This window comes from Prionailurus bengalensis, chromosome B2 (assembly GCF_016509475.1).
Source record: "Prionailurus bengalensis isolate Pbe53 chromosome B2, Fcat_Pben_1.1_paternal_pri, whole genome shotgun sequence".
NCBI classification, from domain to species: domain Eukaryota; kingdom Metazoa; phylum Chordata; class Mammalia; order Carnivora; family Felidae; genus Prionailurus; species Prionailurus bengalensis.
Window position 1 is genome coordinate 2,750,546 of NC_057349.1, and position 14,279 is coordinate 2,764,824.

The 14,279-nt window shown below is 41.2% G+C and overlaps 1 protein-coding gene across 1 annotated transcript; it reads right to left on the reverse strand.

Moving 5' to 3' along the window:
- Nucleotides 1-5,278: 5,278 nt before the first annotated feature.
- LOC122489136 (olfactory receptor 2W3-like) lies at nt 5,279-6,214 on the reverse strand. The gene has a single exon (XM_043590654.1). It carries the CDS (start codon nt 6,197-6,199, stop codon nt 5,279-5,281), a length of 921 nt encoding a protein of 306 aa, XP_043446589.1. The 5' UTR covers nt 6,200-6,214.
- Between the last annotated feature and the right edge of the window lie 8,065 nt (nt 6,215-14,279).

Genomic DNA, 14,279 nt, shown 5'->3' on the forward strand with positions numbered 1-14,279 from the left:
CCATGGGCATGGATGTTGTTCCATTCCTTCATGTATCCTTCATATTCTTCCATAAGTTTTCTATAGTTTTCAGCATGCAACTATTTTACATCTTTGGTTAAGTTTATTCCTAGGTATTTTATGGTTCCTGATGCAGTTGTAAATGGGACTGATTTCTTGATTTCTCTTTTTGCTGCCTCACTATTGGTGTATAGAAATGCAACTGATTTCTGTACATTGATTTTATATCCTGCAACTTTGCTGAATTCATGGATCAGCTCTAGCAGGTTTTCCATGAGGAGTATCATGTCCACTGTGAAAAGTAAAAGCTTGACATCTTCTTTGCTAATTTGGATGCCTTTTATTTCATTTTGTTGTCTGATTCCTGAGGCTAGGACTTGCAACACTATGTTAAACAGCAGCGATGAGAGTGGACATCCCTGTCGTGTTCCTGATCTTAGGGGGAAAGTTCTCAGTTTTTCCCCATTGAGGATGATATTAGCTGTGGGCTTTTCATATATGGCTTTTATGATGTTTAGGTATGTTCCTTCTATCCCAACTTTCTTGAGGGTTTTTATTTTTATTTTTTATTTTTTTTAATTTTTTTTTTTTACGTTTATTTTTGAGACAGAGAGAGACAGAGCATGAACCGGTGAGGGTCAGAGAGAGAGGGAGACACAAAACCGGAAGCAGGCTCCAGACTCTGAGCCATCAGCCCAGAGCCCGACGCAGGGCTCGAACTCACGGTCTGTGAGATCGTGACCTGAGCTGAAGTCGGACGCTTAACCGACTGAGGCACCCCGGCGCCCCTTGAGGGTTTTAATTAAGAAAGGATGCTGTATTTTATCAAGTGGTTTTTCTGCATCGATTGTCAGGATCATATGGTTCTTATTCTTTCTTCTACTGATCTGATGTATCACACCGATTGACTGGCAAGTATTGAACCTGTCCTGCAGCCCAGGATTGAATCCCACTTGATCATGGTGAATAATTCTTTTAATATACTGTTGAACTCAATTTGCTAGCATCTTGTTGAAAATTTTTGCATCCGTGTTCATCAGCCATATTGACCTATAATTCTCCTTTTTAGTGGGGTCTCTGTCTGGTTTGGGAATCAAAGTCATGCTGGTTTCATAGAATCAGTCTGAGAGCTTTCCTTCTATTTCTATATTTTGGAACCACCTGAGAAGGATAGTTATTAACTCTGTTTTAAATGTCTGGTAGAATTCCCCAGGAAAGCCATCTGGCCCAGGACTCTTATTTTTTGGGATATTTTTGATAACTGATTCAATTTCCTTACTGATTATGGGTCTGTTCAAATTTTCTATTTCTTCCCGTTTGAGTTTTGGTAGTGTGTTGGTGTCTAGGAATTTGTCCATTTTTTCCAGGTTGTCCAATTTGTTGGCATATACTTTTTCATAGTATTCTCTAATAATTGTCTGTATTTGTGTGGTGTTAGTTGTGATCTCTCCTCTTTCAATCATGATTTTATCCCTTCGGGTTCTCTCTCTTTTCTGTTGGAGAACTCCAGCTAGGGGGTTATCAATTTTGTTTATTTATTCCAAAATAACTCTTAGACTCATTGATTTGTTCTAGTGGCTTTATTTGGATTCCATATTGTTATTATTTCTGCTCTAATCTTTATTATTTCTCTTCTTCTGCATGCTTTGGGATTTCTTTGCTCTTCTGCTCCTAGTTCCTTTAGGTGTACAGTTAGGTTTTATATTTGGGATTTTTCTTGATTCCTGAAATAGGCCTGGATTGCAATGTATTTTCCTCCAGTACTGCCTTTGCTGCATTCCAAAGGGTTTGGACGGTCGTGTTTTCATTTTCATTTGCTTCTATATATTTTTAAATTTCTTATTTAATTCCCGGTTGACCCATTCATTCTTTAGTAGGATGTTCTTTAACCTCCATACATTTGGAGTCTTTCCACATTTTTTCTTGTGGTTGATTTCAAGTTTCCTAGCATTGAGATTATGATATGATCTCAATTATTTTATATTCATTGAGGGCTGTTTTGTGACCCAGTATGTGACCTATCTAGGAGAATGTTTCATGTGCACTCAAGAAGAATGTGTGTTCTGCTGCCTTTGGATGAAGAGTTCTGAATATATCTGTCCAGTCCATCTGGTCCAGTGTATCATTCAAGGCCATTGTTTCTTTATTGATTTTCTGTCTACATGATCTGTCCATTGTTGTAAGTGGAGTATTAAAGTCCCCTGCAATTACCATATTCTTACCAATAAGATTGCTATGTTTATGATTAACTGATATATATATTTGGGAGTTTCAAGTTGGGGGCATAAACATTTAAAATTTTTAACTCTTCTTGATAGACAGACCCCATAATTATGATATAATGCCTGTCTTCACCTCTTGTTATAGTCTCTATTTAAAAATCTAGTTTGTCTGATATAAGGATGGCTACTCTAGCATTCTTTTGACTTCCAGTAGCATGATAGATGGTTCTCCATCCCCTCACTTCCAAGCTGAAGCTGTCCTCAGGTCTAAAATTGACCTCTTGTAGACAACATATAGATGGGTCTCGTTTTTTATCCTTTCTGCTATCCTATGCATTTTGATTGGAGCATTTGTCTGTGTACATTCAGAGTTATTATTGAAAGCTATGGATTTAGTGTCATTGTGTTATCTGTGGGTTTCAGGCTTCTGGTGATGTCTCTAGTCCTTTGTGGTCTTTGCAGTGTTCCACTCACAGAATCCCCTATAGGATCTCCTTCAGGGTTTGTTTAGTGGTCATGAACTCCTTCAGTTCTTGTTTGCCTGGGAAAGCCTTTATCTCTCCTTCCATTCTGAGTGACAGAATCCCTTGCTGGATAAAGGATTCTTGGCTGCATGTTTTTCCTATTCAGCACATTGAATGTTTCCTTACACTCCCTTCTGGCCTGCCAAGTTTCAGTGGACAGGTCTGCTACTACCCTTATGTGTCTGCCCTTGTGGGTTAAGGCCCGTTTGTCCCTAGCTGCTTTCAGAAGTCTCTCTTTATCTTTGTATTTTGCCATTTTCACTATCATATGCCATGGAGAAGGCCTATTCTTGTTGAATCTGAAGGGAGTTCTCTGTGCCTCCTGGATGTGGACGTCTGCTTCCTTCCCAGATTAGGGAGGTTCTCAGCTATAATTTGTTCAGGTAAACCTTCTGCCCCTTTCTGAATCTCTTCCTCTTCCTCTGGAACTCTGATGACATGGAATATTACCACGATTCATTGAATCACCTAGTTGTCTAATTCTCCCCTCCTGGTCTCGTATTTCTTATCGATGGTTTTCTCGGCTTCATCTTTTTCCATAACTTTACCTTCTGTTTCACTTAGTATCCCCTCTGCTTCCTCCTTCCTTGCTGTCACTGCCTCTAGTTTATTTTACATGTCATTTACAGGATTTCTTAATTCATCATAACTCTTTCTTAGTTCCTTGATGTCTGCAGCAATAGATTCTCTGCTGTCTCCTATGTTTTTTTCAAGCCCAGCAACTGATCTTATGGCTACTATTCTAAATTCTTGATCAGATATATTGTTTTACATCTGTTGTTAGCAATTCTCTAGGTGTCATTTCTTCGTGGAATTTCTTTTGAGGAGAATTCTTACATTTCATATTGGCTAGTTTTCTGTCTTTTACTTGTTTTAATGGTTTGTTATGTGTCCTGCACCTGTGAGTACTGCTATATTAAAAAGGGGTCATAATGCTCTCTAGGGCCTGGCCCTTCAGGAGGTGTTTTTGGAATGTATTGTGTGCTCTGTTGTTGTGACTCTGGTTGCTTTATGTCCCTACTTGTAGTGGCGTTTTGAACCTTCCACCAAGTGTGATTTGTTCATTAAAGTAACCCTGGAAAAAATTTAAAAGGTGGGGGCGGTGGGGGGGTGGAAGAAACCTTATCCCATACAAAGAGAGAAATGACAGGGGTGGGGAAAAAGAAAAGTAAAAAAAGAAAAAAAAATTGACCCGGCAGAGAATCAGGGAAACTATATAGCTTAATCCAGGGAGAGAGGAAAATAAAGAAGGTAATACAGAAGAGGTGTAAACAGAACAGATTAAAAATGTCTGCTTAAACAAACCAACAGGTAGAACTGAGAAAGGAAGAAATAAGAGCAAGAAAAGGAAGAAAACAATAATGTATATATAATAAGAATTGATCAAGAATCAAATCAGAAAATGCAAAAGTGCTGGACAGATATCTGATGGCGCCACGGAGCCGGTGACAGCGCTGGCCTGGGGGAGGGGCCATCAAGTTCGGTCAGTGGATCGGTCAGTGGTCATCCATGCCGCTCCTGTGGATCTGCAGTTAGCAGGTGGGGTGCGGTCAGGGTTTGGTGTACGGGGTCCCACCTCCTCTGTGGCCCTGCTGCCCCATCCCTGAAGCCCCGGCGTGTGGTGATGGGGAGAAGAATGGTGCCACCCCAGTCTCTGTTCCCCACACCTGTGGTTTTTCTCCCGTCCAGACCCAGTCCTACACTTCCACCGCCGCTCTTTCTCTTCCCCGTGTCTCTCTGCAGAAGAGGTCCCTCCCCTCCGTGCCTACACTGCCTGTTTTATCTCCCCTAGTTGGCAGTCGTGCCCCTAGGCCCACCAGGCTGTCCCCATGGGTCCCTGGAAACATCTCTGTCACTCTGTAGCCAAGATGCCTGGAATTCCGAGCTTTCTGGCCTCAACGTAGCTGTTTGAGGGACGAGAGAACTTCGGGTCCCCCTACTTCTCCTCCACGCTGACTCCCTCTCCTAACTGGAAGTGTGTCCAGGTGAGTTTAATACAGCTGAGTGAAACAGTGTTCAGCTCAAATTATTTAAATGGTATAGGCTGTGTCGAGGCTAATGGCTCTATCTTCTCCAGGCAGTGAAATTTAAAGATGTGAGAAGACAAAAGTATTGTATTTGGCACTCCGTCAGCTCAATTCCGTGATAAAAATGACAATTATACAAAATACCAGTAAGCAAAAAATCATCAGATGATTTTATGTGTGCATAACTTCAGTCAGCCAATCCACAGTACTGAAGCATTGATTCACAGTTTTGTTGGATTTTAATTAGATGTGACCAGTTTGGAAAGGAGAAGGAAGGATGATTTCAAAGGTAGACATAAGATATTATGCAAATTAAAATTTATGTCTAACCTAGTTTATCATCAGAATCTTACCGGGGCTTTATAATACTTATCCCCAAACTCCATTCCTGCGCATTTCTATTGGGTAGGTTGGAATGCTTAAATGAATCTTAAAATTACACTACAAGAATTATTTATTTCTGTTAACTAAGTAAAAGAAGCAGACAGGAAAAGTCACCGTCACCTTACTTTCTGGACACAAGTCTCCTCAAGGCACCCTTTACATCCTTATTTCTCAGTGTGTAGATGACAGGGTTCAACATGGGGGTCACCAAGTTGTAGAAGAGGGTGAGGAATTTCCCTGGGTCCTGAGAAGAATTATTTCCCGGTTGCATGTACATATAGATAATATTCCCATAGAACAAGGAGACCACGGTGAGGTGCGAGCCACACGTGTTGAAAGCCTTCCTTCTTCCTGTGGCTGACTTCATGTGCAGCACGGCCATGGCAATACAGCTGTAGGACACGAGGGTGAGGGCCAGGGGCACCAGGACAATCATTACCGATAAGATGAAAACAGTGCTCTCCACAGCCACAGTGTCCACACAGGCAATTTTTATCAGAGCCGGCATCTCACACAGGAAATGCTTAACCTCACAGTTCCCGCATCGTGGCAGCCTCATGGTGACTGGGGACATAGCCAGGGAGTTGAGGAGTCCGACCCCCCAGGTCACGGATACCAGCTTCCAACAGAGCCGAGGGTGCATAATGATGGAGTAGTGGAGGGGCTTGCAGATGGCGGCGAAGCGGTCATAAGCCATGACTGCCAGGAGGACACATTCTGTGCCACCCAGCCCCAGGAACATGAAGAGCTGGATGGCACAACCTGTGTAACTGATGGTCTTGTCTGGACCACCCAAGTTGAAGAGCAGCTGGGGGACAGAACTGGTGGTGAAGCAGAGATCCAGGAAGGACAGGTTGGTCAGGAAGAAATACATGGGTGTGTGGAGGCAGGGGTCCAGGCGGGACACCAAGATAATGACGGTGTTGCCCACCAAGGTCACAAGGTAGAAGATGAGCACAAACACGAAGAGGGTCTGCTCTAGCTGGGGTCTGTCTGAGAAACCCAACAAGACGAACTGTTCCTGGCAGCTCTGGTTGGTCATGACCACGGACCATCAGTACAGGCCCGCAAGGAGGCAGACAGGTGCACGCTGCTCTCTTAGTAAAGTAGGCTAAGGAACTGATGGAGACATGGGTCATAGCAAGTGCAAATAAGTACGTAAATTCCAACATTCTGTACAGACACTGACTGCATGTTTTAGGAAGGATATCTCTTTTTATTGGCTTCTTCCATTTCTTTTTGGATATCAAAAAAAAAAAGTACAGATCATTGTAGAATTTTTGGAAAACACAGACATATATAAAATATAGGAAAAGATTACCCACACCCCAGAAACAACCACTATTGTAATATTGATTTATTTCCTTTCAGCCTTTTCTTGAATACAACCTAAATCTCAGTATGTTTATAAATATTATATTGTGGATTGCCTTTCACTCAATTTTATATTGGGAAAATTTGCCTCGGTTTTGCTTTTTTATTTACTTTTTTATATTTTATTTATTTTTGCGAGCAGAGAGCAGGGGAGGGGCAGAAAGAGAGGGAGACACAGTATCCAAAGCAGGCTCTAGGCTCCGAGCTGTCAGCACAGAGCCCAACATAGGGCTCTAACTCAAGGACCGTGAGATCATGACCTAAGCTGAAGTCGGATGTCTAACCAACTGAGCCACCCAGGCGCCCCTTACTTTTTTTTTTAATGTTTATTTTTGAGAGAGAGAGAAAGAGAGAGAAAGAGGCAATGTGGGCAAGGGGCAGAGTGAGAGGGGGACAGAGGATCCTAAGTGGGCTCTGGGCTGACAGCAGAGAGTAGGATGCAGGGCTCGAACTCACCAACCATGAGATCATGACCTGAGCTGAAGTCAGATGCTCAACCAACTGAGCCACGCAGGTGCCCCGCCTAGATTTTAAAATTTTACAAAAACTAATCATGAATGTCTGCATAATATGCCTATAGCTGTGTCATCATTTTCCCCAAATATTTCCCTTTAGTCGTTAAGGATATTTCAATATTTTTAAGGTATTGAGAGAGATTGTGGAAACATCTGTTTCTACTGCACCCTAACTGACATGTTTTTCCTTAAGTCTTTGGCAATTGTTTGCTCAAAAACAAACAAACAAAAATCTCATATGTTTTTAAATTTGAAGCTATCAGCCATGGAATTGATTCATTTTTTTGATGCTCGTGAGCTTTTCACGTTTGCAAAAACATTTCTTTGTCTGTGAGCTACATTGTCCAGATCATAGAAAAGATTCCCAACAGAATTAGAAAATGACCTTTTGCATTGGAACGAAAGCAGGAGTAAAGGCTGATCCTCTTTTAGTCATTGGAATTCGAGGCACAACCTTTCCATTTGTACTGGACAACTGAATCTATAACGACCTATAACATCCTTTGTGGATGACAACATCCTGCTTCCATTGTGTCCTCTCTAGGAAATTCTGGTTTTCCTAACCTACAAATATATCTACATAGTTCATAAAGTTTCCTTGTATGAAGGGCCCAATTATGTAAAGTTTTCAATGTCAATGGCATTTTAACAATTTCTTCCTTGTATGAGTGATGTTCATAATTATACTTTTTAACTGGATATAATTGAGACAGACTTATAGTTGTTAATCACATCAAATTCTAAAATGACATAAATTAGAAAATGATTAAAAATAATTTCATAAACATAAAACATTTATATAACACTAAAATGATGTGATAAAACTATGAATGACACAAACACAAAATGATTTAATTCTATTTATACAATTTAGAAATTTATATACATGCTTATTTATACAATTTAGAAATTTTAATACATTGACACAGAATGCTATCATGTTGTTTTAAAAATAAATCTGCTTTTTTTTAATAGCCAAGCTATTCTAATAGCTCTTTCTAATAGCCAAGCTATTCTAATAGCTCTTTCTAATAGCCAAGAAAGAGCCAACGAAGAAAAAAAGCTAAATGAAACAATTTCTCATATTTCAAACTGATTGATCAATTCAAAAGTCATAAATGGGTTCTTTATAAAAACATTTCTATGCACAAGAAAATTCTCAAAATCCTTTCAATACTTCCTGGACCCAAAGATTCCCTTGATTATGTAATCAAAGAAGTAAAAGTTTTAGGTTCATTTTAATGTGTCAAAGGCACTGCCGAAATTACATACTTTAAAACATTCAAAGATGATTTTATGGCCTGTCACATAAGGGACGTTTCTCAGCACCTTGAATTATTAGAGATGCTTCCGGTGCTCGATCTACAGAAAATGGAGTCAGAAGACCTTGACTTGGTGCTCTGTGGGTCGTCCTGTGAGCCACCCTCTTGCTTAGGTGCATAAAGAGCTTTGTGACTCTGCCAGTTACTGCTTAGTTACACAGCTAGTTCCTACTATAGCCGGTGGTCCAGGGAGATCCAGGAGAGGGAGGGGAGAGTGAAGGAGCCACAACTCCGCCTCCACCTCTGCACCAGGAGCTCAGACATACTGATGTCTTGCACACCATCACATGTTTGTCAAGTGCCTTGCATTTAGTAAACCATGTGATGGATACTAGTTATTACTATTATAAGCAGGAAAAACCAGGTCTGTGTTATATATGATCAAGACGAGAACTTCTCCCATGCTATTTGGAATATCTTAGCAGTATTATCAGCAAAAACTAAACAGTCTTAATTATAGCTGTATAGATGATTTGAGAAACAAACTTTTGACTGGACATCATATTTTAAGTGATTTGAGGAGAGCTCTGCTGATCTGTATGTTGATACAACCTTAAGTAAGAGAAGTTAACATTATCATCTGTGAAATAAAAATTACTAAAGTAATTCTGCATTCAGTAAATATTCATGGAGCCCCTATTATATGCCACCCACTGGATTGTGTCCTAGAGATACACTGCTTGTGAAAGTAGATAGTGAGGTGCCTGAGTGGCTCAGTTGGTTAGGCGTCTGATTTCAGCTCAGGTCATGATCTCGCGGTTTGTGAGTTCAAGCCCCACATCAGGCTCCATGCTGACAGCTCAGAGCCTGGAGTCTGCTTCCGATTCTGTGTCTCCCTCTCTCTCTGCCCCTCCCCTGTTCATGCTCTGTCTCTCTCTTTCTCTCAAAAATAAATAAACATTAAAAAAAAAAAAGCAACTAGATAGCAATTTACCTCACTGATTTATAGTCTAGTGGGAGAAACAGACATTCATCAAAAACTCACAATGAAAGTACAATGACTAACAATATTATTAAGCATTGACTTAGTGCCAAGCACTGTGCTAAGTATTTCTGGGAGGGGGGGGACCGTTTTATTTCATCCTCATACCTGAATTTGAGGATATAGGTACTAAATAACTTACCAAGCGTGCAGAGTTAGGAAGCTATGGATGTGGGTTCGGGTCCAGGCCTGTTTGACTGTCAAGTCAAGTTTCTAAACACCATGGGACTGAAACAGAAACATAATGCATTAGCCCATGACCTCAGTAACCTTCCATTTGATGCAATTGACTAGTTTGGTCCTAACTGAAGGAGAATGTCAAAGAAGTCAATGTAAGACAAATCAAGCTAAGGAAATGTCACCAAAACTCAGTTTTCTTAAACAAATAAAAAATACATATTTATTCATTAGTTCACAAGTTGCTGGATTTTAAATTAAAAATAAATGATAAATTCAAACATAACTGTATTATTGTCCAATATAAATAGTTAAAAATAACCTTTTTTGTAAACCAGATTTTGCAAATATAACCTAAAACAATTTTTAGAAAGGATTATGATTGAAATTATTAGAAGGACAATGTGACAATTTATTTTCCCAAGATCACAGAGAAACAAGTTAAACATGCAAAAAAATTTAGATGCATTTTGCAAATATTTAAATCAATAATTATAGCCAGAATATATTATGTTATCTATCCATCTATCATCTATCTACATTATATGTGTTATATTATATATATATTATATCTCTCTATATCTATACTTTTAGTTATTATTTTATGTCTATATTGACAGATACTCTATTTTTAATTATTTTATTTTATGTCGTTAAATATATGGTGCTTTATGTGTTTATTTTTTTCTTACTTATTGAGCATTAATTTTCTTTAGGTGTCAGGTGGGTGGAAACATGCCTGGACACCTGGGAAGATCTGTGATTTTCTGTCTGAGCTCAGTGATCTTGCTAATCTGATCCTCCTTCACCTATTACAGGCTTGGAGGTGTTAGAAAACTTAGGTCAAATTTGACAGGCAAGAGTTAGTTGCTGGAAAGAGCTGGGAGGCATAGGATAGAGGAGGGGTAGAAGGAAGGCGAGAGGAGGGAGAAATTGTTGCAAATGTGGTGAAACAAAGTACAGAGGTCTGAGTTTTTCCTAAAAGTCACCCAATCAATGGAAGAATGACAATAATGATTCAAGAGAGCCAGTAAGATCAGTTAAAGCACCATCAACAGATTTGAACATTGGTAGATCAAGGATTCAAGATACAAGTATGTGTTCAGAATGATTAGAACAAACTGACGTAGAAAGAGTTAAGAGCGCCATCTTGGACCATGCACTTTCGTGCTGGAAGACAGTATGTGAAACTATTTTCGCTCTTTATGAGAGACCTTTTTGTACTTTTTATCGCTTCAACTTTTGCGTATATTATTTCGATACAAATATATATTTTTAAAATGAAACTTACAATCTACTACTTAAAAAATATAAATACCAAACATACAGCCCAAAGCAATATATTACAACAATTCTTCAAGTCCTGGCTTTACCCTTACCAGTCACATAACATTAGTCAAGATTTTTAACCACGCTGTTCTCAGTTTTCTTATCTGTGAAATAGGAATAGAGAAGCGTATGCCTCGTAGGAATATTGTAAGGATGAAGTCATGTATGTAATTATATTGAATAACATATTGAACCATATCTTAACAATGTAATAGAGACTATTACTGTTTTGTCCTGATTATTAGTATGATTTTCATTCAATTGTTATCTTTCTTTATATTCCATTGTTAAGTCTTGTCTATTCCACTGTGAAATGGAATCCAAGAATTTCAAGATTGATATGGACAAAAGCATCAAATGCTGCCAATATGTCACACAAAAGAAGTAACAACAACAGCATCAACAACGACTCATACTGCCCAACACAAGTGTCGGGTGGGTGTTAGTACTTCTTTTCATTTGGACCTCACTTACGTCAAACACTTATTCTGAGTGATACGCTCTTTACACTTGACTCACATGCCATTCATATGTTGATGATTACTAAGTCACTAGCTCTTAAATTTTTATTCTGACATACAGATCTGTGCCTTCAACTTCTGAATATCTTGACTTCAGTGACCAACAGTTAGTTGAGAGTCAACATAGTGGCAAGGAGCCCAGGCTCGAGCATGGTTAGATATCCTAGTAAACCCTAGTGAGTATAAGAGACTTTGTGCAAGTTATTTAAACACTCTGTGCCTCAACTTTATCATCTGTAAAATGGGCATAATAACTTTCCCACTTCAGGGAGCTGTTGGAAGGATCAAATGAGTTAATTTGTTTATATGTGGTTAAGAAAACAGACACCAAAGAAAATAAATGTGTACTTTTACTTTGCTGAATTATTTACCAGGACTTTTTTAGTTTATCAAGCAGACTGACTCTAGACATGCACAGACACATGCCAATTCCAGGGCCGATAAAGCTTCAGTTATCAAACAGATTGTTACGGCTGTGGGAAATTGTCAGGCTTAGAACTGGTGACAAATTTTGAAAATTTGGAGGCGAAATATGGTCTGAAATTTGGGAGCGTGGGTTGGACGACGCTGCTTGATGATGCTCTCCCACTGCTGATGTGCCTCCGGTTCCCCGGAAGGCAGCGCAGAGTAATGGGCGAGCCCCCCTTGGTCAGAACAATGTGAGCTTGAAGGCTCAGCTTAGTGTGCAGGTCCGTGGCCCAAGCCGAGTCAGGTGCATATGAGGATCTTTATTTGTCCAGTGGGGTGACAATAGCAACACCATCCCTTATATGGGTGTCAAGGTAAAGACGCTAACTTGTGAAATGTTTATAATTCTGCCTAATAACATCATTCACTCAAAGATTTATTATTATCACAGCGGTTGTATTCCTTGTAGGAGCTCCTGGCCACGTGTGGTTCAGGAACTGCTGGCCTTTAAAGGAGGTTTGCTTTGTTGTGCTTACATGTGGTTTTTGCGGGGTTTCTTTCTTTCATCCAGGCAGCATTCTGGAAGACACGAGAGCTGTGAAGTCCACGGTGCCCTGTACCTAGAGTGGGTGACTTTGGGCCTACACAGTTTGGGAGTAGAGACATGAAGAAAATGTCGACTTCAAAGTCCTTTCCCTATAATTGGCTGCCCCACTGCAGTAGGTAATACTGCTTGTCTTTTTTGATTTTTCATCAGTAGCCTTGTCCCTCTTTGTAATTCCTTCCTTTTTTCCAGTCTAGTCTTTATTCAAAAGCCTCTGGTAGGTCCGCCAATGCCTGGTGTCCCACTTGCACAGAATGAAAGTGTGAGGAATGGGTGCACGGCGGGAAATTCTGGGGGCAGTGTGACAGATGGGGTGCGCAAGGCCCTTGCCCTCTCCCGGCTTACGGGCCAGAGCGGGGTGTGGAGGGTCCTCACCGGACAGTGTCCCGCAAGAGGGAACCCTCGGGTGATGGGAGGGCGTGTAGACACGGGTGGGGCGCTTCCCTGGGGCCCGGGGCACGCGGGCTGTGTTCCCAGAAGTGGCACCTCACGTAAGAGCCCTACGGTGACTGGGGCGCACGTGGGGGGAGCCGGGAAGCCCCCAGACTGCGGGGTGCGGGACCGGCGCTCGGGCTGCAGGTGCAGTAGAGACCGGCGTGCGCGCGCGGCCTCGTAGCTCCTGCGCCGGATCGGGCTTTATGTAAAAGCAAACCCCAAAACCGCAAAAAGGAGAAGCACTGAGTGACTGAAAGGAGACGCGCTCCCGAACTGCGAGCAGAGGATTGGCGGGGAGGGAGGGGCTCTCGGGGGGGGGGGGGGGCGTGAGGGCGGGGAGTCGGAGATGCCGCAGGTGATGAAGCAGGTGGGACACCTGCTCTGGGGAGAGAGACAGCGGCCCAGCCTGCGAGATCCAGCCGGGAGACAGGAGGGCGGAGTCTGTGCCTGCCTGGGGTGGGGGTGGCGGGGGAGACGGAAGGAGAGGAAGCGCTTCTGGGAGATCTGGGTTTGATTAGGGGACTAAGAGAGCGCGAAGTTTCTCGGGGACCTCATAGTGAGCTGGCCCGTCAGGCGGATGGACATCTGCAACCTCCCCACCTTCTCAAATCACTCACGTTCAGTTGCTGCCAAATATGATACATACATACATACGTACATAATGTATACAATTTTGTGTATCTGGAAAAAAACTTCTAGGGAATTTTCAGAGTTTTTAGCATACATTAAAGGGACTAATCCATCCAGGCACAAATTAAGGCAATATGGCACAGAGAACGTGGTATAAAGACTTGGGAAAACATTTAGTTTATTAACATTTCGTTTTGCATTTGTTTATACTTAGAGTCACTGATCCCATGAGGCGCATGAATTATCAATCTATTTAAGAGGTTTAAGACAGTCAGCTTGTTCTCAAAACTGAGGCTGATACGGACAAACTTAGAGCAGCCCGTGTTGAGAGGTAAGAATAATGAGGTCCGAGAAAATCAGTAGGATTTTCCAGTAGCAAGGAAGAAACAGATTCCACTGTAGTTTGAATTAGTGAAATCTTAGACTGATGGAAATTTAATCCAATGTGATGAATTGGTTATTAGTGAGGGATTTTTCAAATATCTATTTATAGGAAGTTTATTTATGGGAAGTTTTTTAATATTTTAATAGTATTCCATGGTAAAGGAAACATTTTGAAACATATTTTGTCCACACAGGTTATATAAAAATGATAGAATTTTAGGGGCGCCTGGGTGGCGCAGTCGGTTAAGCGTCCGACTTCAGCCAGGTCACGATCTCGCGGTCCGTGAGTTCGAGCCCCGAGTCGGGCTCTGGGCTGATGGCTCGGAGCCTGGAGCCTGTTTCCGATTCTGTGTCTCCCTCTCTCTCTGACCCTCCCCCGTTCATGCTCTGTCTCTCTCTGTCCCAAAAATAAATAAACGTTGAAAAAAAAAATTAAAAAAA